We start from the raw sequence: 24781 nt of genomic DNA on the forward strand, positions 1-24781 counted from the left end.
TCTGTTTATATCTGAGTTTCACACTTTAATCACTAAATCACACACACAAGGGGGCAGACTTGATCTCTCTCTCTCTCTCTCTCTCTCTCTCTCTCTCTCTCTCTCTCTCTCTCTCTCTCTCTCTCTCTCTCTCTCTCTCTCTCATTGTGTTTTTCTCTTATTGTGTCTCTCGCTCTTTTTTTTTTTTTGAAGTGGAGTAACTACATTTATTTTGTTATTTATTTATATTTTAACCCTCAAATATTTTTGATTAAAAGGGTTTTAAAAAGTCAAACAAATTTCTTTCAATCTCGGTGTCATGTGAAGCAGATCTTGAACTCCATTAGTGTAATGAGTTTTAAATTTATGGTAAAGGTGCAGCAGTATTGTAATGGGCCATCAGGATGGGCAGAGTAAATCAATGACTGTTTCCTGTAGAGCTTTTAGCACAGAACACCACCACTGTTCTCAGATCAGATCACGCGCACACTCTTTAGGACTGTATTTACAATCATGTGTGTATGTGATTCTGTGATGTGTGTGCGCGTATGTGTGTGTGTTTGCGTATGCATGTGCATGTGCGTTTGTGTGTGTGTGGTTGTGTGAATGTGTGTGTGTGTGTGTGTGTACTGTACATGCTTTCAGTGTGCTTTAAGATGTGTGTAGCTGTTTTTTATTTTTTTTCACTAATTGAGTTTAGAGGCATTGGTTCCTCAGTTTAACTTTGAGACAGCACTGTAAATACATTTATTACACACACACACACACACACACACTCACACACACACACACACACACACACACACACACACACACACACACACACACACACACACACACACGCACATACTTTGTTACTTCATGCTGTTTACACGGCTCTCCTGATTTTGCCGAGTGGTTGATGTCCTTAGGCCAACATTATGTTGACCCTGGGACAACATTTCAATCAACCAATCAGATTTCAGAAATAAGTTTACAGTTTGTTTTAAGTATAAGCTTACAACCAGGATTAGCTGTTTCTAGACCGTTGTTTTTCACTTATCATGTCCCTCTGATTTTAGGGTTTGGTTATGGTTGGGGTTTGGGGTGGGTTTAGGTTTTATTTAGAAAAATGTTGCCCTGAGGACATCAACCACTTGGCAAAATCAGTTTGAGCCCGTTTACACCTAGGGCTCTATCTTACACCCGGCGCAATGCGCGACACAAGTGTCTTTTGCTAGTTTCAACCAACGCAATTATCATTGTCATGTTTAGTGCCATTTTGTTTAATTAGCAAATGCATTTGCGCCCATGGGTGTTTTGGTCTGAAAACGAGGTGTGTTCAGGCGCATTGTTGGTGCGTTGCCATTTTGAGGCAACTAAAACGCAATATGTTTTTGTTATATAAAGAGCGTGTTAGTAATATGCGCCTATAAACGGGACGACAACGCGGGTTTGCTTATCACATACATGAATGTGCAGCAGCACAAAAATGCTTTTAAATATGAAAAAGTAAAGGATTAAAATGTAAAAGATTATTATTGAGTCTCTTGGACATAAATGAGCATCGATTATGAGACGTTAAAAGGCGTAAAGAGCTGCTTCACCTGTAGCCTGGTGTATGCTTTCCTTTAAACAAATGCATCTTTTTTAAAATGTTTTAAATGCTACCCCACGGATTTATTGTATGTGATGACTCTGTACGTGTGGATATGGTGAGATGAGAAACATTTTTAGTAATGCTTTTTAATAAACCCATGGCGCTGTCCAAGTGCTGAAACGCTTCGGCTCTCTGCACGTTTGTAAATTCTTTATCTCTTGTTTGTATTTTTAGAGTACAAACCTTTTCTTGCATACTTGCAAATTATTTTATGAGATTACAATTATTATGTAGGATATCAATACATTTACAGCAGTTAAAAGCCTGCTATTTGTACTTCTGTGACAGAAAGAAAAAGGCTTTTAAAGGTTATAATGCAAAAAAATTACATTTCAATAAAAATGAAAACAACACAATTATTTAACATTAATCTTAAACTGGTGGTCTTCTTCTTCCGCTTAGTTCTTCAGTTTACAAGGTCCGTCATCTAAATAGGGATTACGCACAGCGCCAGCGCAACTGGCTTTTAAAGGGGATGAGAGATGAGACTATCATTGGTTTATTGCATGTTACGCCCAAAACACACCCATTACTCATTAGGAAAATATGAACAACCCTTTTCGACCCTGCGCAAACCATTTTTCCTGTTGTTAAATTAGCAAAAGTGGCATTGGACACGCCCATTTAGACAGTGTGCTTTAGACGATGTGCTTAGATCGTTAAAATAGAGCCCCAAATGTCATCTGTTTAAGTCTAGAATCAGAATAGTGATTAGTGATAGTGTTTTTGGTCTATTTCTAATCAAAAAATTTTCTTTGACTTCTGCCAATGATGGTCAGAAATTTAGTATAAAATAATGTTCTTGAGCTGATGAGTAGAAATAACATAAAATCATAGAAACAATAAGAGCATCATGTCTGATCTTAAAGATGACTTTGTCTTCTTATAATCTCAAGTCAGGAGTGAATCCAGAGCAAACAGAGTCTCAGATCTTCTCTTCTATCATCTTTAAGCCTCTGTAGTGTTGCACATTAAAAGTATCGTGTGGATTCAGAAATAAATGTGACAGTGGTGTAAATGCTGACTGTTTCCTATAATATTTCCTAAGAGAATAAAGTGACTATAATAATTATTTTCATTATCAATAATATGAGTATTGTTGTATTATATTCAGCTTTGATTATTAAGAGCAGGTACACACACAGAGAGAGAGAGAGACTCCAGCGTTTGCTTTGAACCCTTTGCCCTTTCAACCCATCACACATCAGGCTGATTTAAAGTCATTGAGTCTCATGATCACCTGCAGGTGCTTCTATTGAGAGTTTAACCTGCTTCCTGTTTCATTCATCTCCATCTGAGCTCCACATTATTCCCAAAGTCCTTTAGTCACACTAAAGCCTCTTCAGATCTGTCGTTTAACAGACACTTCCTGCCTGTGATCATCTGACGTTCAGACAAACTCCTGCTGAAATGGACTAAAAGTAGGAAGAAACCTAATGGACCTGATTGAGAACCCCGCTGTGTGTGTGAGATCCAGATTTAAGCTTTTATCTGCTGTATTTACCCACCGCTGGGCGAGAGCTTCACCCGCTTACACTGCTCTTATTATTACACATGACTGAAACATTTCTGTGTGTTTGTGTAGCAGTAAAGTGATGAGAAGGGTGACTTGTAAATGATCCTCATTCATTGTGTTTAATGTGTCGGGTTGTAATAGCGCTTCATTAACACGCTGAGATGAAAATAACTCAATGTCTTCTGACTAAAGAATGAGACCGTTTGAGATCGTGGTTGGTTCATGTCAGTGATGTTTACGGATAACATTCATCTACTGTTTGTGTGTGTGTGTGTGTAAAAACACTTAACATTTAAACTTTCTGAAAGTTTATACTCGCATATAGAAAATCCCAGAGCTCCAGACATGAATTAAAAGCCACAAAAAAGTCATTTTGATTTCATGGGACCTGTGGGGAATCTGCTGAATATGAATGAGTTTCTTCTCATGGTCCGTCTTTAGAGGTTTATAGATGTGTATCAGAGCGTGTCTGTCTCTCCGGCGCTGACCCGGGCCGCAGGGGTCAGACGCTGATCTCCAGATCTCTGAGGAGGACAATGGACCACCTGATCTCCGACTGGCCTGAAACATCAGAGATATCAAACAAACACTTACTGTAGATGTTGATAAGTCTCTGTCACAGTGTAGTTTATGTTTCTATGATCTCTTCTGGATTTCTTCAGTGTGACCTCATGACCTCTGAGGTTTAAAGAGGCGTTGTTCCCAGCTGTAGGCTCTGTTGATCACAGCACACATAGCTTCCTCTTGTGTCTTTACGCTCTTTTGTGCTGAATGTGTGCAGTGTTGCGTGTCGGCCGAGGGTCCGGGTAAACACATCTGTAGAGCGCGGGGGTCAGAATGGATCATTTCAGAACAGTTTCTCTTCTGGAAGCCTGTGGTGATCTCCTCACACTTTACAAATAGTGTGTGTGTGTGTGTGTGTGTGTGCGCGCACGTGATTTTTCTGATGGTGAACAGTAGCTCTGTTTACATGGACACCAGAATGAAATCATTCTGATTGATAAATCCTATCATAGCTTTTACATGAACTATGAATAATGTGATTGATGTGCGTGTTGTATGGCACAAGCACATTGCACAAATATATAGTTTCACGCAGTTTAAAGATGCAAATACAAATCATCCTCCTGCATTAGTTGTGTGTCTATTTCAGGTCATAATTAATAAACAACGAGCACACAGAGTTTGGGCTGTGCTGATTATTTATCAAGCTGTAAAAACACTCATTCACGCGTGCCCAAAAAGCATGCTTGACTTTAAAACACAGTGTGTCCTATAATAACTTTCATTTCACTCTTTTAAAGCTCAGAGTCATTAATAAAACTAAAAATAAGAATTCAGTTATGACCGACAGACAGACATTTTATTAGTTTTATTTTACTCTGTTCCTGTAGTAAACTCACTCATGGGCTTATATCTTAAATCAAATATTTTCTTGTTTGCAGAGCTGTTTTGTTATTTTATATTGAATGATTTCTGTTATTTTCTGTAGTGTTTTTATGTCAAATCTCCTGATGCTCTCAGCTTTGTCAAGAGATTTTCTCACTTCAGTCTCTGTGTGTTTTTAACACCACACTGTTTCTGTTCAGTATATTTATCATCTCATCTCTGTAGCTGATGGCTGTGAAAACACTCGTCTGATCTGTCAACAGTTTGTTTGTTTACTGATCTGTTTCTGTAAGGTTTGAGGTTAAAGGTCTTTGTGTTGTAAGATGTTACATCAGTGATTCAATAGGACGTTATGATAGGAACGAAACACCAAAAGCAATTCTGAGATTCAGCCCAAGATTCAGCACATCACAGTCTCATATCCTTCCATTTCATTTCTTTTGCTTTTCTATCACTCAGTGTCACGTGCGTGTTTGTTTTAAAGAACAGGCAGTGTGAGGTTATAGTTGTTGTCTGTTATAGGTTCAGTTGTGTTATTATGAGTCAGGGGTGAATAAACAGACCCAGACTCCTGTGGAGTAAATGAGTCCACGTGTGAGTCTGTGTGTGTGTGTGTGTGTGTGTGTGTGTGTGTGTGCGCGTGCGTGCGTGCGTGCGTGCGTGTGTGTTTGCATGCGTACGTGCATGCATGCATGTTTGTATGTATGCGTTTGTGTGTGTATGTGTGTGTGTACATGTACATGCATGTTTGTGTGTGTTTGCATGTGTACATGCATCCATGCGCGTGTGTGTGTGTGTGTGTGTGTGTGTGTGTGTGTGTGTGTGTGTGTGTGTGTGTGTGTGTGTGTGTGCAGTGAAAGGTTGGCTGTAGATTCATTTGAAATGAATACAGGATCAGTTCAGTTCAGTTCAGTGATATTTGTTGCTCTTATTGATGCTTTAAGTGCATTGATGAATCCCTCTGTTGGTTATAAACTTGAGTTATCTGTTTAGTTCACCGGAGGACAGTAATGTGATTAAGTCAGATCAGACGTCATGTTAACCTCACGTAACACTGAAGACCAATGTTATCTTCAGTTTAAGACCCAACTCTACATTAAACATGTTACACACACACTGCTTTCATTAAAAATGCAAACCTGTAATTCAAAAAGGATTTTGCATTCTTATAAATGAATTTTAGTCAAAGTGTTTTTCACTGACAAATGATCTTTGTCGAAATGTATTTCTGTTTCTGATACACTTCACATCTTCTGGCAACAGGACCTTTAGTTTGAGATTTTCCAAAAGTCAGACCCACAAAAACACAAAAAGCTGTCTGTGAAATGCCAGACCCTGAAGGAGATGACGATGATGATGATGATGATGGTGGAACTGAATGTTCTCCAGACTCTGGAATGCTTCAGTGTTTGAAAAGAATAAAATGAGTGTCTGTAAACACACACAATCTCTCTTCATGATGACAAGATAATGATTACCATAAGAGCACAAACACAGACACACACATCACTGCAGATCATCCAGTATGTGTTCATGTGTCAGGACTGTGACACTGTATAAATGATACTCACAATTGAACACAGACACACACACACACTTAGAATGATTCATGTTATTGTGCTATTGTGTATTTCTTCTCTTTATGTGTTTTATGTTTAATGTTTTGGCAATATTGTAAACTAAACACAAGTATGCTGAAAGAGAAAGAAAGTAATTGTGAATCTTTCACTGTGTTTGTGTCTTTTCTGACTGCGTCTGCTGTGTGTGGTGTTTAATGCTGATGTGAGATCAGTCCAGAAGTTCATCTGTAAAAATGAATAACTCATTTCTCTAGAATTAGAATGAATCAGACGTGCATTTAGAATTTTGATGGAAAAGCCAAATTTGAAATAAAATTCCTTAATTTGCAAAAAAGTTTTCACGCTTACTTGAGCTGTGGTTTCTTGCAAATAATGGGAGATGGAAACGCATTTGCTGTATAAATTCTGACGTATTGAACATTAAACCCATGTGACTGATGATCTAGCTGACTTTGTGTTTATCGTATATGTGGCTGGATGTCATTGTAATGCCCTTACTGTTAGTGCCTGCATCAAAAACTCTGCATTCCTTCTTCTGTGCACAGCATTTAGTTTGGCAAATACACTGCTAGTTAATTAATAACTTGCCCAATTATAACTAAATGCAGTCATGTCTCCATTTTCTAAGCATGTCTTGTTGTATTTACTGTTAGTTACTAGATTACCAATACCACCGTCATTCACTCAAACAACTTGATGGAAACACAACTAATTCACATTTGTTTGTTTTTCTTTTTGTGTGAATTTTGAAAAGATTTGCTTCACATTTTGATGGAAACCCTGTTATTGACTATAGTGAATTATTTGTGTACTGGTGGGTGTGGCTTAATTTGATTGATGTGAAGCATAGATTCTTGCTGTGAAATAAAGGTGTTTTCAGTAATAATGTCACACAGACTTGTGTTAAAGATGACAGGCACTGCTAAACAAAAAGCACTGAAAAGAAACAAAGTACAGGATTTACACTTTCAGACAGTTTCATTTTATTTCAGTTTGATCTCTCTCTCTCTCTCTCTATTTCAATTTTCAATTTAAAGTAACTTTATTGGCATTAATATTACACATAGAACAAGAAACACACAATAACACAAAAGCAATGAACATTAAGGTGGAAATAAGCTAAGGTGCTGAGTGATGGATGAATTTTCAATGTAAAATAGACTTTGAAACAAAAACATTTGAAGTATACAACTTTATATCTATGGAGGCAGATGAGAATAAAAGTACTGTACATGATCAGGGCTGTAGATTATTTCTGATGGTGTGTAACTGATAAATGATTTTATGATGGGTGTCTGTTTTCCCCAGTAACATCTTCATTTCATCTGAATCTGAAGAACTTTGCTATGAGCTTTGAGATTTTGTGTTTTTCTTTATATTTGCCAGAGTAAAGGAGATTTGCTCTTCTTTTGGGAGTCATGTTTGTCTGTATTTAGTGAGGATTCGTCTCTGCTTTATTTCAGTAACAGTCTAAAGATATTCTGTGTTTTTTTTGTTTAGAGGTCGATAACATTCTAGTTTTCTTTCTCTCTCTCTCTTCAGCTTTGATTGCCATTGGTCAGTACAGCAGCACTATAGAGACGGTGGACGCTGGCTGGTGTAAGGAGATCACAGATCAAGGTGCCACTCAGATCGCCAGCAGCAGTAAATCTCTGCGTTACCTGGGTCTGATGAGGTGTGATAAGGTAAACAGAGACATTAGAAATATCATCACCTAACTCATTCTCATCAAATAGCATAAAATCACATGAATTGCTCTCAGAAGACCTTTATTAACCCATTATTAACCTCCTTGAGGTGTTTGGATTATGTCTGGAGGACAGATGCACTTTTTTGGCCTGAAGTTGTTCCCTGATGCCTGTAGCTGGGAGATTTTCTAAAATAAACCTTTGTGTTCATTGTACTTAAAAAATTTCATTAAAAAAGCAGTCAAATGACTATCAGCAGCGGCTGCCAAACAAAAAAAGTACAATTAAAGTATTTATGTAGGCATAGATGAATAAGAGTTGTGTACAGGTTATTGACATATCATGAGCCTCAAACACGATTGTTTCCTCCTTCTTATGTAAGCCTCATGCATGCAAAATACCACTGGAAAACAGACCAATCTCAACATAACACCAACTGTGACGTCACAGTCATGATGTACACCCCTAACTAGGGGTGTAACGATACACTAAGCTCACTTGCCAACTGTGTCCTACAGCTATACACTAAATATTCATTTAATATCTGAAAATACAGAATAGTATAACACGTAAATGTTTTCAGCAACAATGAAATTCTATAGACTTGACGACGTTTTACTTGAGATTTTTCCTCTAATGTTTGAGATCTGACTGGGTGAGGATTAAACTCCCTTAATGTCCATCTACAGGAGTCAATAGTGATCGAGTCAAAATAAGATTATCATATTATTTAGGAACTTGTTTTAGTTTTTTCATTTTTTCATAATATATCTCAATCGCGTGGCATCACCTTGACTTTTGTATAAAGCTGCGCGCGCAGCTGAATGCACAGAAGCGCGCGTCTCGACATGTTTTGGTGCGTGTACGCGACGCATCCGTGCGATTCATTAAGATTCTCGTGGAGTGATATGAAAACAAAATGCTGCCAGACGTTGGACTTAAAAGATGACGGGGCATTATCTATAAATTTCTGTTTCTACCAAAGTCATGTTTGCTGACCTTCAGTTCAAGCTGCGGATGATTCAAGCGATGTCTGTGTGACTGCGGTGAAGCACAGGTGACGCTGGCGCAGAGTAGATCACGTGTTGACTGACCAACGAATAAAATTAAAAGAACGTCATCGTATAAATATCCCCATCATGCACGATGCAACATTGTGGCATTTTTTGTATCGTGAAGTATCGAACTGCTAAGTATCGTTACATCCCTACCCCTAACATTAACATCAGAGCAGAGCTCAACATTATTATTCATGACCCCTCTAAAAATAGACCATTATATTCAAAGGGCAAATCCTAGGGTTATAAATGGACATGTAAAACTGACTCTGGATTATTTTTGCACTTAATAAAGCTACAAATCTTCTGTGTAGATATCAGAGAACAATTTAACAAATTAATAACATGCATTCTGTGGCACCTTTAAAATAACAGTCGAGCTGTTAATGAACAGATAATGTTTGTAATTTTACAGAGTTTAATTATAATTATAAATAACATTAAACCACTGTCAAATAGGTCATGAAAACAGGATCTGAGAACAGATAATCATGTATATGGAGGATGGGTTGAGGATGAGTAAATCATGAGGTCATTTTCATTATTCACTGGAGTCTGCCTTTAATTTGCACCTTTTAAGTGAATTACCCGCAGATATTTTCACTCCCATCGGCACTTTTTTGAAATTGCTCACTCACGCTAATTTGCCGGGTTTAGTCAATCTGGTCCTTTATCTGAATATCATAGATAGATTCATTAAAGCTGAAGTGTCTCTTCAGTAATCAAGTTAATGAAGATTTCATTGTTTATGATGAATAAATCTATTAACATGACATCTAAACACAGTTGTGTGATATTGAAGTAAACCTTGTACAGTAGTTTAGTGAAGCGACTGTTTGTTGTTTATATTGAGGACAGCATTTTTTTATGATCCTGTCTGTTAATCCAGACTAAAGTCTCATAATCTGATGATAAGATGAGAAGTATTAAAGTTGTTTTCACTCATTGATCTCAGTCATCATGATCTTATGCTGCCAAACACCAAGCATCGTGTTCCTCACTTTAGATTACTTGCGGGACATAACTTTGTGTCATGTGAATTTTTCACTTGAGTTGAACTTGATTTAATTTACGCAATGATGTGTTTGAGGAGAATAGCACGTGTTTTTCGTGGCAATCGCAGCACCCAGTTCGCGTCATTCCAATTGCACTGCTCGAGTTTTAGCACAGAGTTAACATCCAGAAGTCTTAAGGATTAAATTTAGCTTGATGTTTATCTCTTGATACACTATATCATGTTTTATACACTTCCGCTGTACATCATTGCATTTATATCTAAGGTTTCACTTTGTAAATCAAATATTGACCGAGTGAGATTACTCTGTGTGTCTAATGAAAGCAGGTAGGTCTTTGCAGTTCACAAAGGAAATTTCTTCCCACATCACCGTAGCTCATTTTCTCATGTTTTCAAACAGTAATCTCATCCTGAAAGCTGTCTCAGATAAACCCATGAAGAAGAAAAACTGCATTGTTAATATTTCAGTCTATTATAATGCTTCTAAATTCTCTTTCATGTTATGAGTTTCCATATCAAACACGTATGCTAAAGTCTTAGTTTGGGTGAAATGTTAATTTGGTTAAATCAGTGATGTGAAGTCACACGTCACAAATCTCCATCCGACCCTCGGGCCAAATGAGAGAAAAGACTGAAAGAAACGATTGATCTCCCAGCGGCCCAGATCATCAGATCAATTCATTAAAGTCCAGAAGCCACTGATGCTTTCATGTCAAACCATCAAGTGAGAAAGAATGAGAGATGCTCTTTACTTTTATCAATGTGAAATATGCTGACTTTAAAAGATTATTATTGAGTCTCTTGAACATAAATAAAAACTGTTTACCGGACTTCAGAAAGACGTGAAGAGCTGCGTCACCTGTATTCATGGTGAGCTTGTTTGCTTTTAAAAAGTACAAATATTGCATTTATTTAGATTTTTTTATGATTTATTGCATATCATGACTTTGTACCTCTGGATGTGGTGAGATGAGAACCATAGTAATATTTTTTAAACACTTACAGCTCTCCACACGTTTGTAAATTTTTTATCTCCTGTTTGTTACAAATATAAAGTATTTTTATTAATGCAAACCTTTTTTAAATTATTTTGTATAAAATCCTTTTAGAGATAAAAGTGATCATGCATCATACTTTATCAGTTCATTTAAATTATTACTCCATGACTAAAATAAAACCTTTAAAGAGAACCAAAACTTTAATCCACAAATAACATTTTAATAAATAAAACACAACACATTACAAACTTTTGATGTTTTTACCAAGAAACTCTGTTAGGTTGGCCCACATAAGTGACGGTCTTAAGCCTGATTTTGGTTTGATTTGCACCCCTGGTTATTTTTTTTGGGGGGGGGGCGTGACCTGTTTTGAAGCTTGTTGTAACCAATTTTTTTTATTTTATTTCAATCCAAGCAAATATATTCACATTGCATTGAAAGAAAAAGTTTTTAAAATATAAAAATTATACTTTATAAAATTACTTGTATTTAGTATATATTTAAAATATATTTGGGCTAAGAAGACTTTATTTGCCGTATGGACTGTAAAATTATAAATGTATTTGCTTGCCCTTGAAATATACTGTATGTTATAATAGGAAGGTTAAAACTAAATATAGTTCCAAATTCAAAAAAACATTCAATTAAGCATAACTTTCAACAAAATGTATCTAGTATATATTTAAAATATATTTTTGGCCAGAGAAATACATTTTTTTATGCAGTATGGGGATTATTTGCTGTTCCAGATTGCGGTGACTCCAAACATGCAAGAAATATCACAACATTATTTTTTCCTCAAGTCATATATTTGATCTGGTGTCACTGTGTAATGGTCAATGTGTGCATGTTGTTTAGAGTCCTTTTGTCTGTGCGCTCACGTGGACTCAGAATTGGTTAAGATTTGAACATCGTCCAGTGTCTCAGGCCTTAGTTTTGCAACAAAATAAGGACGAGTAAATAATGGCAGCATTTCATCAGTTTCTATAAACCCATTAGGTTTTCTCACAGAAGTTTCAGCTGATTTGAGTTCAGTGTTTACAGGTCAAATGACAGAAACTGTAAATCTTTGAGATAAACACGACTCTCACGGGTCTGATGTCTCTAAATAATAACATCTCACAGTGTTTGGTCTCAAAACAGAGAAGTTTTACCCCAGTAACAGTTTGCCTTGAGGAGGGAACATCTCATCTCAATATTGATAAATCTCTGTGGAGGTTTAGGGAAAGATTTGATTCCCATGAGTGTGAAAACAAAGAAACATCTGAGGAAAGAAATGAAGATAAAGAGAGAGAGAGAGAGAGAGAGAGAGAGAGAGAGAGAGCAGTAAATGAGATGATGTTCATATAAGAGTACAGTAGATGTCTCCATGGGGAGAGCAGGGTACATGCTTTTTTGGCTTTGGCACTATCATTCAAATAATATTTAAGTTTAGATTAATCATTTATTACACAATCAACACGTGCATCTCTGCAACAAATGAATACTTAAAGTTTGTTTGTGAACTGGAAAATTTAGTTTAAACACAAATAATTCAATTAAATTCTGTATATATACTAAAGGTCTATATAACTATCGGTTACTAGGAGTTGCTGACATGTTTTAAAATGCTGTTATGTTTTAGGTAACAAGACAGTCATTAAAATAATATAAGGTTGGATTTGGTGACTTACACACCCAACTCAGAAATAAAACATAAGATGAAGAAATGTACTTTTATGCCTAAGACCAAAAAAGACCAAAAGCACAGATTGATCGGCCGTATAGAAATATGTAAAGTAGTCGAGTTACAATTAACCCTGCGTTACATTTTCCTCCGCTCACCCCTACTGTATATAGATCTCCATCTGATGTGAACAAAGACTTCACACTGTAGATGTATATATATGTAGATGTAGATGTACTAGATGTATTCCCACTGTATGTTTACAGTTTCAGATTTGATTCAGACACTTTAAAACCTTAAAAAGTTTCAGCAGAAATATCTACTGCTGTTTTTATGTAGTTCATGAGAGTATTTATAACTGATGAATGTGTGTTTGTTTATATATAACAAGATTCACTGCAGATATTTTGTGTTTTATGATTTTATGATTTATAATGTCTGCTGAAGCACTCATGTTTACATAAACCTTCATTCTTACCCACAATACCTCTGTGACTCAAAACAAACTCTTATCTACTGGTGCTTTTCACTTACACTACACACCAGTTCAGGTCAAACTGCATTTATTAGGCAAAATCCACTTTTATAAGGTGTTTGGAAATAAATGTTTGTTGGCAATGTGTGAACACAACCACCCTACAATGAAAAAAAATCCATCCACTCCTTCTCTGTAATCTCCATTAAACCAAAGCAATCTCATTAGACATGCAGTTTTAATTATCTTAGCAATGTGATGTCACACTGCTAAAGCCCCACCCACGGACGCTGACTGACAGTCTTGTATTACCATAGTGTATCCCTTCAGTGAGTTAAACGTTGTCTGGTGATTTTCTGTGTTTTTTTTTTTGCGAAATCAGATTTATTTTAACTAAAGCATATTTTTGGTAAGGGAGCGATGAGAAAAAGCTCATTTGCATTTAAAGGTACACACACTAAAAACCGTGCGTTTTTGCTTCCACCCTAATAGGGTCATTTTGGACATGATAAAGTAAATGATCTGTGGGGTATTTGTGAGCTGAAACCTTCTGGACACATCTGAGACTTAGATTACATCTTATAAAAATGGGAATAATAGGTGCCTTTAAATGCACAACTTACACCCACTGTTGTTCTGTAAATACTTAAGGAAAAGATCAATGTGTTAATGCCAAAAGATCTAATGAAAATGTGTGCGTGTTTGTGTGTGTGTGTTGCAGGTGAACGAGGAGACCGTGGAGAGATTGGTGCTGCAGTATCCACACATTGTGTTCAGTACAGTGATGCAGGACTGCAAGAGAACGCTGGAACGAGCCTATCAGATGGGCTGGAACCCCAACACATCCACCACATCCTAACACACACACACACACACACACACACACACACACACACACGTGTCATATGACGATGTGCTGTTTATTTTGCCTTCCTTTATAAAACATCATTATGCAGCAGTAATATTATTCGATGTGAACGTGAAGCGTCTGCTGGTTGGTTATTCTGACTCACAGGAGATCTTTTAGCTACTGCATCGTTTCACCACAAAATCCAAAGAAGAACTTTGAACCACTAAGAATATTTGCATTATATATCATTTTCATGACGGATTTTTTTAAATTCTCTTTACTGTAAAGCCAAAACAATCATCTCGTGACTCCACAAATGTTTTCAAACGTGAGCAGTTTTTTACTGTAGTTATTGAACTGAACTAGCATGAGCTTAATAAACTCTTTATTTGAAATCATTTATCCTAATGAGATTATATTGGTTGTCATGACAATAAAATCATAATGCAGAAAGTCTTTAGTATGAGAAGGGTCAGATTTCTTCTTTCTATTGATTTTGTGGTAAAATCTGATCTGGACTCCCAGGATTTACACTTTCATTTTGTTTCTAGTTTGTATTGAGTTTGATTTCTCTCTCTCAGTGAAAACTGAATGAAATGACAGTAGTTTAAATGGTATCTTCTGTCAGGATGAACTGATGGGACATTAAGATCCTCCAGCATGTTGTGTTTTAGCGTGTTAGACTCTGAATATGTTGGTGTTTGTCATTGACAGACTATTTCACCAGACACAGATTTGAGTTTGTGTATACTGTATGTGATCTAGATATCTAACTATGGAAAGCACTGTTGTAGGACAGGAGCGTAGCGTGTAACACCTTCATTCACTCATTCATTTGGTTTGGTTTGAAGATGTTGTTGTTTACTCTTGTGAAACTGTAACCAGTGGTTTGGAGTTTGTTTGTTTGTTTGTTTGTTTTGGATGTAAAATGATGTAGGTTGTTTGTTTTGTTTTGTTTTCCTTTATTTTTCTTCTATACTGTACACCGTATGGAATTTTGCATAATCTATGAATATTTGATGATTCCAGGCCGTGATGTATTTGCCTGAGAGACTCTGTATGAACTAGAGAGGTTAGTTAACTCGCTCATCTACCCGTCTGCTGTTACATCGCTTGCCTGTAGTATTTCCTCATTTAAACTACCAGGGTATTTTTATATGGTATGAAATAGCTGAAGCCTGTAGCAGTCACACATGTGAACGGTCAGCGTATCTTTTACTGTACCTGGGCATTTGAGTCAATAAAAAAAAACCAATTGTACTACACAGAGTCCTGGTGTCATTATGTGTCTGTTTGTATAATAATCTGGGCTTGAGTTTTTCTCTCCTTCTCTCAGAGGGAATCGTTTTTCTGTAATGGATTTGATGAAGTGAATCATGAGAAGATTTAAGGGTTCAGACTCAATCACTATCAGAGTTGAAGGTCACACTGACACTACAAACCATAAGAAGATGATATTTAACTTTACTTTCAGACTTTTCTCTCCTCAATCTCATCTGTGATGTACATGATCTCAATCTCATTTTAAAGGTGCAGTGTGTAATTTTAAGAAGGATCTTTTGACAGAAATGCAAAATATTATACAAAACTATATGATCAGTGGTGTATAAAGACCTTTCATAATGAACCGTTATGTGTTTATTACCTTAGCATGAGATGTTTTTATCTACATTCACCGAGGGTCCCCTTACATGGAAGTCGCCGTTTTGTGCCACAATGTTTCTACAGAAACCCTTAATGGACAAACTTTTTTACTAAATTGTCTCTGACGACATGTTTGTCCAGTGCCGGCTACCGTAGCTTCTCTATGTGATTAAAAAACGAGGGGTAAGCAGTGGACTGAGCCGTTGGTTGCAATTCACAACCTCACCACTAGATGCTACTAAAATTCACACACTGCACCTTTAAGTAGTGTTGCTTTCGTCAACGAAAAGTATGACGAAATATCCTCGTCAACGAACCTTTATCACGTGACGAAAAAGAGACGAGACGCAACGTAAATGCTGGTCATGTGACAAAAACTATAATAAAATGTATAATACAATATTGTTGACGAATAAAAACAAGACTAAAAGTGGTTTACTAAATAAAAACTATGCTAAAATGTGTCTTCATTTTCGTTGACCAAAACGAGACGAGACGAAATGTTATAACTGCAAATTATCATGTGTGTTAAATGGCGCTCTGCAAATCGATCCGCAAAAATACGTAAACGTACCGCGAGAGCGATTAGAAAGCATGCAGAGCAGTCTGTTCTCGCGATGCTTTGATATCATACGCAATCCGTTTGCGCAGTAACACGCGACGCGACACGTCACTTTTGATGGACAGCTGCGCCTGCGAGTACACCGCTGCATTAAGTCTTCAAATGGAAACTAAAAGTCCAAAAGGAAACCCCTGCATCGTTTTCAGGTGAGTTCACAAGCCTGTTAATATGTATAGCGTTGACTGCTGGCACCGCAAACTCATCTGTGTGATTTAAATAATATAACAATGTACCAGTTTGCATCTTCAATCGTTTAAATGACATGTGCTGCGTTGTGTTTTGAAGCATGGTAAATATATATATGCTAAAGACGTTGTTTTATAACTTATGTGCTAACAACAAGGGTCTGTGTCCTTATTTATTATTTGAATTAACTAAACTTGCTTAACTAAATGCTTGAGTGTTAAATCAATCAAACAGCTGTATTATTAAGAACATAACCATACATACAAACTTTTGCTTTTGTTAATAGTCATCTGATGTTTCTCAAAGCTGGCTTTTAATTTACTTACAAGAAAGATATTTAGTAATTCTCCAAAATTGCTTGGATTTATACTGACACGTAAAATTAACTTTGTCACATTAGAGTGCTATTTGCAAAACAAATACAGATATACTATATTGCATATTTGTATAATTGTAGTTTGTGTTGCTGTCAAAATACAATTATAAATGATAACAATAGCATTTTAATAAAGTTCTATAACATTTTAATAAAGTGCTATTCTCACACATAGCCTACTATAGTTGTGATTTTGTTGTTGTTTTTTAACTAAAGGTGGCACCACCGTAAAAGTCAGCTTATGGCACCCATCTGACCAGCAGTGGCCCTGTGTGTGTGTTTCTGCTTAGACTACTCTGTTTTGATTATGTAGACTTTAATGTAGACTCTTTACCTACAGTCAAGGTTAAATAAAATTAAGTAAAATATATATATATATATATATATATATATATATATATATATATATATATATATCTTCAAATCAAGTAAATTCCAATCAAAGCATCTTCCATGTCTGAAATGGATGTATTCTTATATCTATAAGGTATAATATAACAAGATAACTTTTTTTATTGGGTTTGGCTAAAAGAAAATTTTGGTTTTGTCTATACTACTGCTAGGTACTTATACTATATTGACTGGGTTAAATAGAATTGCATTACTAAAAAGAGACTAAAATACAATTTTCATTGACTAAAACTAGACTAAAAATGTCACCAGTTTTCGTCGACTAAAACTAGACAAAAATAGTCAAGGATAATTCTGACTAAAATAAGACTAAAATTCCCAGACTTTTAGTCGACTTAAACTTGACTAGACTAAAAAGAGTATGAACTGACTAAAACTAATAAAAACTAAAATGTCAGCTTGACACAAAGACTAGACTAAAACTAAAATTAAAACAGGCCGCCAAAAACAACACTACCTTTAAGACACAATATTCTTAAGATTTTTTAAACGTGACATTGTATAAAAATAAAACACATTTACTCTTATGCAAAAACAAATTGTAAAGTTTTTGTGCATCGCAGTGGCATTTTTGCATGTTTGCTTAAAGCAACATTAAAGATTTTTTGCTCTTTGCTCCCCCTACAGGTTGGAAGCGGAATTGTCCATTACCACTGTCGTAAATCATTTAGCCTACTGCAGCAAAGCTGGCTCTGATTGGATTGTAGGTCTGCTGTAAAGCAAGTTTTTGTAGTTTTCACACACTAGGTTCACCTTTGCATCTGCGGTCTAGCCAGTAGTATAACAGTATGAGACCTACTTGGCGTGTATTTAGTGCCTACCGGGGGGATGAAACTTACAGTAGATTAGTGTCTCTTCATGGCTGGATGTCAAAGTGGTGCCCTCAGCATAACGTAGGGTTTATAGACAATTGGAAGCATTTCCGGGGAAGACCTGACCTGCTAAAGAGAGATGGCCTCCATCCGTCTCCGGAAGGTAGTGCTATACTCTCTAGAAATCTGACCAATAGTCTTACTTTTGATATAGTCTGACTATCCAGGGCCCAGGTCAGGAAACAGACAGATAGGCTTACCCATCAGTCTGTTAGCTGCCTTGACATGTCAAGATCACATATATCCCAGCACATAGAGCCTTTTTTACCAGAGTACCAACACATCTCGACTGTGTCTGTTCCTTGAACAAATAAATACAGAGCACCGTTTACCTCGTCTCGTACAAATCTTATTAACATAAAATTAGAACACAATACATTAAAAGATGAAACTCAAATGTTAAAATTCGGCCTTCTTAACATTAGATCGCTTACCAATAAAGAACCTATTATCAATGAAATAATTACTGACCAAAACTTAGATGCACTCTGTTTAACAGAGACCTGGCTTAAAGCAGACGATTACATCAGTTTAAACGAATCCACCCCACAAGACTATTATTATAAACACGTTCCTCGTCTAAAAGGGAGAGGGGGTGGTGTAGCTACAATATACAACAAAATGTTCAAAGTAAACCATAAATCAGAACTAAAATTTAATTCGTTTGAAATAATACTGTTAAACATGGAAATAACTGATCGTAACAACAAACAGCTTTCGTTCATTTTAGCTACCATATATAGGCCTCCGGGCCACCACACAGATTTTCTAAAAGAAATAGCAGACTTCCTATCTGAGCTTACAGTCACTGTAGACAAAGCTCTTATCGTTGGTGATTTTAACATCCATGTGGATAACTCAAAAGATGCATTAGGACATGCGTTTATGGATGTTCTAAATTCTCTCGGTATTAAACCAAACGTGTCTGGACCCACGCATACTCATAAACACACATTAGACTTAATTCTGTCACTCGGACTCAATATTAATGACATCGAAATATCACCCCAGAGCGATGCCGTTTCAGACCATTGCCTTGTGTCATACACAATACTTCTAGATAGGACCGTTCAGTCTACAACATGCTACAGATTAGCCAGAACAATAATTTCCACCACTAAAGATAGCTTTATTAGCACTCTTCCAGACCTGTCTCAAATGAAACATGTAGCAGATAACCGTGAAGATCTGGATATTATAATAGAAAACCTGAACAACGTTTGCTCTAGCACGATGGATGCCGTTGCTCCCATACGAAAAAAGAGAATCAAAGAAAAAACGCCAGCTCCATGGTATGACCATCATACTGCAGCCCTTAAAAAAGTAGCTAGAAAAATGGAAAGAAACTACCGAAACACAAAGTTAGAGGTATGGCGTTCAGCATGGAAAGAGAGTGTTCAACACTACAGACAGGCTATTAAAACCGCCAGATCTACCTATCTCAGTACGCTTATTAAAGAAAATCATAACAACCCTCGTTTCCTCTTTAGCACAGTTGCGAAACTGACTAGAAACAAAGAACAAACAGAAACCAATAGTAAATTCCAACACAATAGTAACGACTTCATGAACTTCTTTACTAACAAAATTATTTCTATTAGGGAAAACATAGAAACTACGCAAGCAGCCACCACTCTACCCAATAGTACATTGACCACTAGATTATCATACGAACATCTTGAGTCATTTAAACCTACTACAATAGAAGAGCTCTCTAAATTAGTAACGTCATCTAAATCATCGTCCTGTATATTAGACCCCATTCCCACAAAATTACTAAAAGAGGTATTTCATGTAGTGTCCGACACGGTACTAAATATCTTTAACTCATCGCTAGAATTAGGATACGTTCCAACAGCTTTCAAACTAGCAGTTATTAGACCGCTCATTAAAAAACCAAACCTTGACCAGGGAGATCTTAATAACTTTAGACCAATCTCAAATCTACCTTTTCTTTCTAAAATATTAGAAAAAGTAGTGGCAAGCCAGCTACGCACATTCATAGCGAATAATAATACATATGAAAAGTTCCAATCAGGATTCAGGCCTCACCATAGCACAGAGACAGCGCTGCTTAGAGTTACAAATGACCTATTAACATCCAATCGTGGTGAAATCTCAATCCTTATATTACTAGACCTTAGTGCAGCCTTTGACACAATAGATCACAGAATCCTACTCAATAGACTAGAAAACTATGTTGGCATCAGTGGTCAGGCGTTAGCCTGGTTTAGATCGTATCTAACCAATCGATATCACTTTGTTTATGTAAATGAGGAAGAGTCACATCACTCCCCCGTTAAATACGGCGTACCTCAGGGATCAGTTCTAGGCCCTATCCTATTCTCGTTATATATGTTACCTCTAGGAGACATTATCAGGAAACATAACATAAGTTTTCACTGCTATGCGGATGATACCCAGCTTTACATCTCGTCACATCCTAGCGAAACCCACCAGTTTGCTAAGCTAACAGACTGCATTAGTGATATTAGGGACTGGATGGCACATAACTTTCTTATGCTAAACTCCAATAAGACAGAGATACTTATTATTGAACCAAATCGCTCCAAACATAATATGTCAGATTACAAGTTGCCCATAGATGGCTGCACGGTGGTGCCATCTTCCACGGTTAAGAATTTAGGCGTAATGTTTGACAGCAATCTATCTTTCGATAGTCATATCTCCAACGTCTGCCGCACAGCATTTTTCCATCTTAGAAATATCTCAAAAATACGCCATATGCTGTCTGCATCAGATGCAGAAAAGCTTATCCATGCTTTTATGACCTCTAGAATAGACTATTGTAACTCGTTACTCGGGGGATGCCATGCAAATCAGGTAAACAAGCTACAGCTGGTTCAAAACGCCGCCGCAAGAGTGCTTACTCGATCTAAAAAGTATGACCACATTAGTCCAATTCTGGCATCTTTACACTGGCTACCAGTTAAATATCGCATACAATTTAAAATATTACTAATCACCTACAAAGCCTTAAATGGCCTAGCGCCCTCGTATATAAAAGAACTACTATCAGAATACAATCCACCACGTAAACTGCGATCACAAAATTCGGGTTACTTAATTATCCCTAGAATATCAAAAGTGTCTTAAGGTGGTAGATCCTTTTCCTACTTAGCCCCTAAGCTCTGGAATGATTTACCAAATAATGTTCGAGTATCAGACACAGTCGAACAATTTAAATCTAAACTTAAGGCATTCTTCTTTAACAAAGCATTCACATAGAATGTCCAGTAAATGTACTTTTCCCGCAGTAGTTATTTTGTCTAGAACAAAGCACTCACATACCTCATACGGGTAATTTACTCTTGCCGCAATAGTTAGCCTGTCTGGAACCGAGCTGAATTAAACCACTATAATGTATGACACTTGCATTACATGCGAACGGCCCCTACGCTAATAGAATTCTGTTTTTGTCTCCCTGTCTCGTCCTCGACTCTGAGGACAATGAGACAAACAGACCCAGTTCCTGTTGCTGTGAAGGTCATCGCACCACTAATCAACTGGCTGTCCTTCAACGTGACGCCCAACCGATGCGCGACTAACGGCCCCCGGCTGAACCAGTTTAATCCGCTTACACGCTTCCTATCCCTACCGTGTCTATATGTGACCCGTCACGGAAACCAGGGACTCAAGTCGGCAGCACAAGTTTTGAGAAAATGAGAAACAAAGTTTTTTTTTCGAAATTTGTGATTTTCGTTTTATTGCAGAATCTGTTAGTTGAGATCACGAAGAAGCCTCTCCATGTTTGACATATCAGTTTTTGTATATTTAAAAGCGTACATTTTGCGGTTAAAATAGGCTTGTTTTTCCGGAGTTTCTAGCGTGCAGCGGGGGGCGTCATTGTCTGTGTGTATATTTACATACTGTATAAGCTTGTGTTTTCGCCTCCGCCCCCAAAGGGAACAGCGTGACTACTAAATAAGGATAGTTCGCCCAAAAATGAAAATAATGTAATTAATGACTCACCCTTATGTCGTTCTAAACTCGGAAGACCTCCGTTCATCTTCGGAACACAGTTTAAGATGTTTTATCGTTAGATTTAGTCCGAGAGCTTTCCCCTTCATTGAAAATCTATGTATGGTTTCCATGTCCAGAAAGTTAATAAAAACATCATCAAAGTAGTCCATGTGACATCAGTGGGTCAGTAAGATTGTGTTGATGCATCGAAAATACAGTTTGGTCCAAAAATAGCAGAATTACGACTTTATTCAGCATTGTCTTCTCTTCCGGCTCGAGCGTGAAGTCACGTGACTGTAGTGACGCGCTGCCCTGTTCCTCAGACATGTTTGCTAAGTTTTTATTTTTTTTTCAAACTTATAGCCTGCGTCTCCCCAGACTGTAAAGCTCGGGCGCACAAAACAAAAGAAAAATAAAAGAAGCTGGGGCGGAACAAATAACAGTCAGCCGCATCGTACGTCAGCCGCGTCACTGACTTTATGCGGCGCCGCAGACAGATGACGTCAAAGTACCGCGAGAGCTCTTCAAGAAATCTTAAGGAGTAGTTTAATTTCGACTCGCTCTCGCGGTACTTTGACGTCATCTGTATGTCAGTTCTTGCAGCGCAGCATGAGTCCAAACACACAGAAGTTACACAGATATAGTTGTATTCTTCATATAATTGGCTACATGTTTTGTCTATCAATATTTTCCATGAAGTCATTGGCTGATGGAGGAACGAGCGAGCCATTGGTAACCTCCCTAAAGGATGTCACGTTTTCGACGGCGCTGTTTGGATGATCTATTATACTACTTCCCTATTTTAAATACAAACTTTGAAGGCGGGTTCATGTGTTTAACGGAGTGTAAGCTCATATACCCTTACATGTTACGATTTAAATAGTCTTCAGATTATATATTATATTGTATTACCAGACATTCATGCGAAATCTGATGTAAACAATCTATATTTCACGGATTATACGCATTTGTGGACAAATATGGTACTTGGATAATCTGAAACAGACTGGATTCGACTTGTGATCCCCACAAAGGTAAAAGAGTCATGTTTATTTTTGCGGGTTGTCATTTGGTCATAAAATACTACATATGATGCTAGCACATCTCAAAAAGGGTTTTACAGGGGGCATGGCTTAGCTAAATGAGATGTAAATGAGCCCTATTGTCTCCCCCAGCTGAAAAGAAGAGTCCCTTTCGTCTCGATTTTCTCGGTTTGAGTATTTCTGAGTTCCTATATTCAAATGGCCACAACTTCTCCAAATCTTATCAGATTTCCATGTGTCACACATCGTTGGAAAGCTTAGAAACTGCACTTTCAGAATCTGTGAATAACTCAAAATGCCCAGATCCGACTTGTGTCCCTACTTTCCGTGACTGGTCACATATATTATAAATATAAATATTAATTTCTCCCTAGGGTTTTTTGTCCTTCTAGGATTTTTTCCCATTGGGTTTTCTCCTAGGGGGTTTTTTAGTCCCAGGGAGAGTCAGCCAACTTTGGCTTAACTTAGCACTTTACTGTATACGTTACATTATTAATATGCTCGCTTACACGGTTTTTTATCCTTAGCCGCTATATTCTACTTCTTATACTATGTATTGATTTTCAATGTTCTCCTCTACATCTACTCATGTAAAGCTGCTTTGCAACAATTAACAATTGTGAAAAGCGCTATATAAATAAAATTGAATTGAATTGAATTGAATAGTAAGGCCTCTTCTGATTGGTTTAATTTGGACTATCTAAGCATGCAACACACAAATGATAGACACGTAAAATAAGTAAGGAATAATTGACGACGGGCCATTGAATTATAAGAAAATAATGCACACCCAAGGTGCAGTGCGGCACCACGCTCTTATGCCACGGTTACCACAAACATTGCTCTGGTGCCTATTTTAAAGACATTTGACAAGTTAGGTGTGCGGTTATCAGAAATTAATGCATACCCACATAACATTTCTCAGCCAATCAGAATACAGCATTCAACAGACCCGTGGAATAAATTCAAGTTATTGCACCTCTCTGTGATATGGATATCGCATATACTGTTATCACGATAATGATCATTTTCTGATATATCGTGCAGCCCTACTTTAAACTGCTTTGATATGACCCTGAAGCTACACATCACATTTCTTTGATGTTTTGACAGACAGGTGCATCAACGCAATTTTGATTAAAGTTGTTGATCTATTTCAAGTCCATCTGTACTTCTTGTTCAGCATCATTGTGAAGCGTTTGTTTGATGTCTGCTGTGAAAGACCTTCAGAAGACCACGACTGTCCTGCTCCAGTAATTACTTCTCTAAATATTCATATGGTCATTAAACTCTAAACGCTTTCTCAAAATCTGATCTCAGGACGTTGGTCTCGCTGGCTTTCCAGAGATGTTGCACATGATGGCTTGTTCTGAAATGCTGAAGAAACTTTTCTTTTAAACCAAGTGATTGCTTAAGACTGTGATGGTAATAGCACCTAATATTTATAAGGCCATTTAACCAAATCAGTGCCGTTTCAGTCCCCAGGACATGTGTATAAAAATACAAGAAATCTAACTCTAAAATACATTTGATTATTAAGTAAAGTGTCCAGCACGAACACCTAATTTAAGTTAATTCAATTAAAACATTCATTAAAACTACATAGAAAAACAATATTTTATCATCCCTGCTCTCTTTCTCTACTTCACCTTTAAATATAAAGCAACACATTTTTCAGATATCTTTATTTTTTGCATTTTTGTGGGGATTATATCCTATCTTTGCTTTAAAAAAATTTTACCATTGAAAATTCTTAATATTTTCAATAAAAGGCCGATCCCCAATATTTC

At 37.0% G+C, this 24781-nt stretch overlaps 1 protein-coding gene across 2 annotated transcripts in view; it reads left to right on the plus strand.

Moving 5' to 3' along the window:
* Positions 1–15103, plus strand: part of fbxl17 (F-box and leucine-rich repeat protein 17) — a 162545-nt gene extending 147442 nt beyond the window's left edge. For both annotated transcript variants that reach the window (XM_073816192.1, XM_073816193.1), the window contains exons 9-10: positions 7646–7788; positions 13725–15103. In XM_073816192.1, the coding sequence (XP_073672293.1) occupies positions 7646–7788; positions 13725–13862 (281 nt within the window). In that variant the 3' untranslated portion in view covers positions 13863–15103. The remainder of the gene's footprint in view (positions 1–7645; positions 7789–13724) is intronic.
* Positions 15104–24781: the final 9678 nt, after the last annotated feature.

Source organism: Paramisgurnus dabryanus, chromosome 11, assembly GCF_030506205.2.
Source record: "Paramisgurnus dabryanus chromosome 11, PD_genome_1.1, whole genome shotgun sequence".
NCBI classification, from domain to species: domain Eukaryota; kingdom Metazoa; phylum Chordata; class Actinopteri; order Cypriniformes; family Cobitidae; genus Paramisgurnus; species Paramisgurnus dabryanus.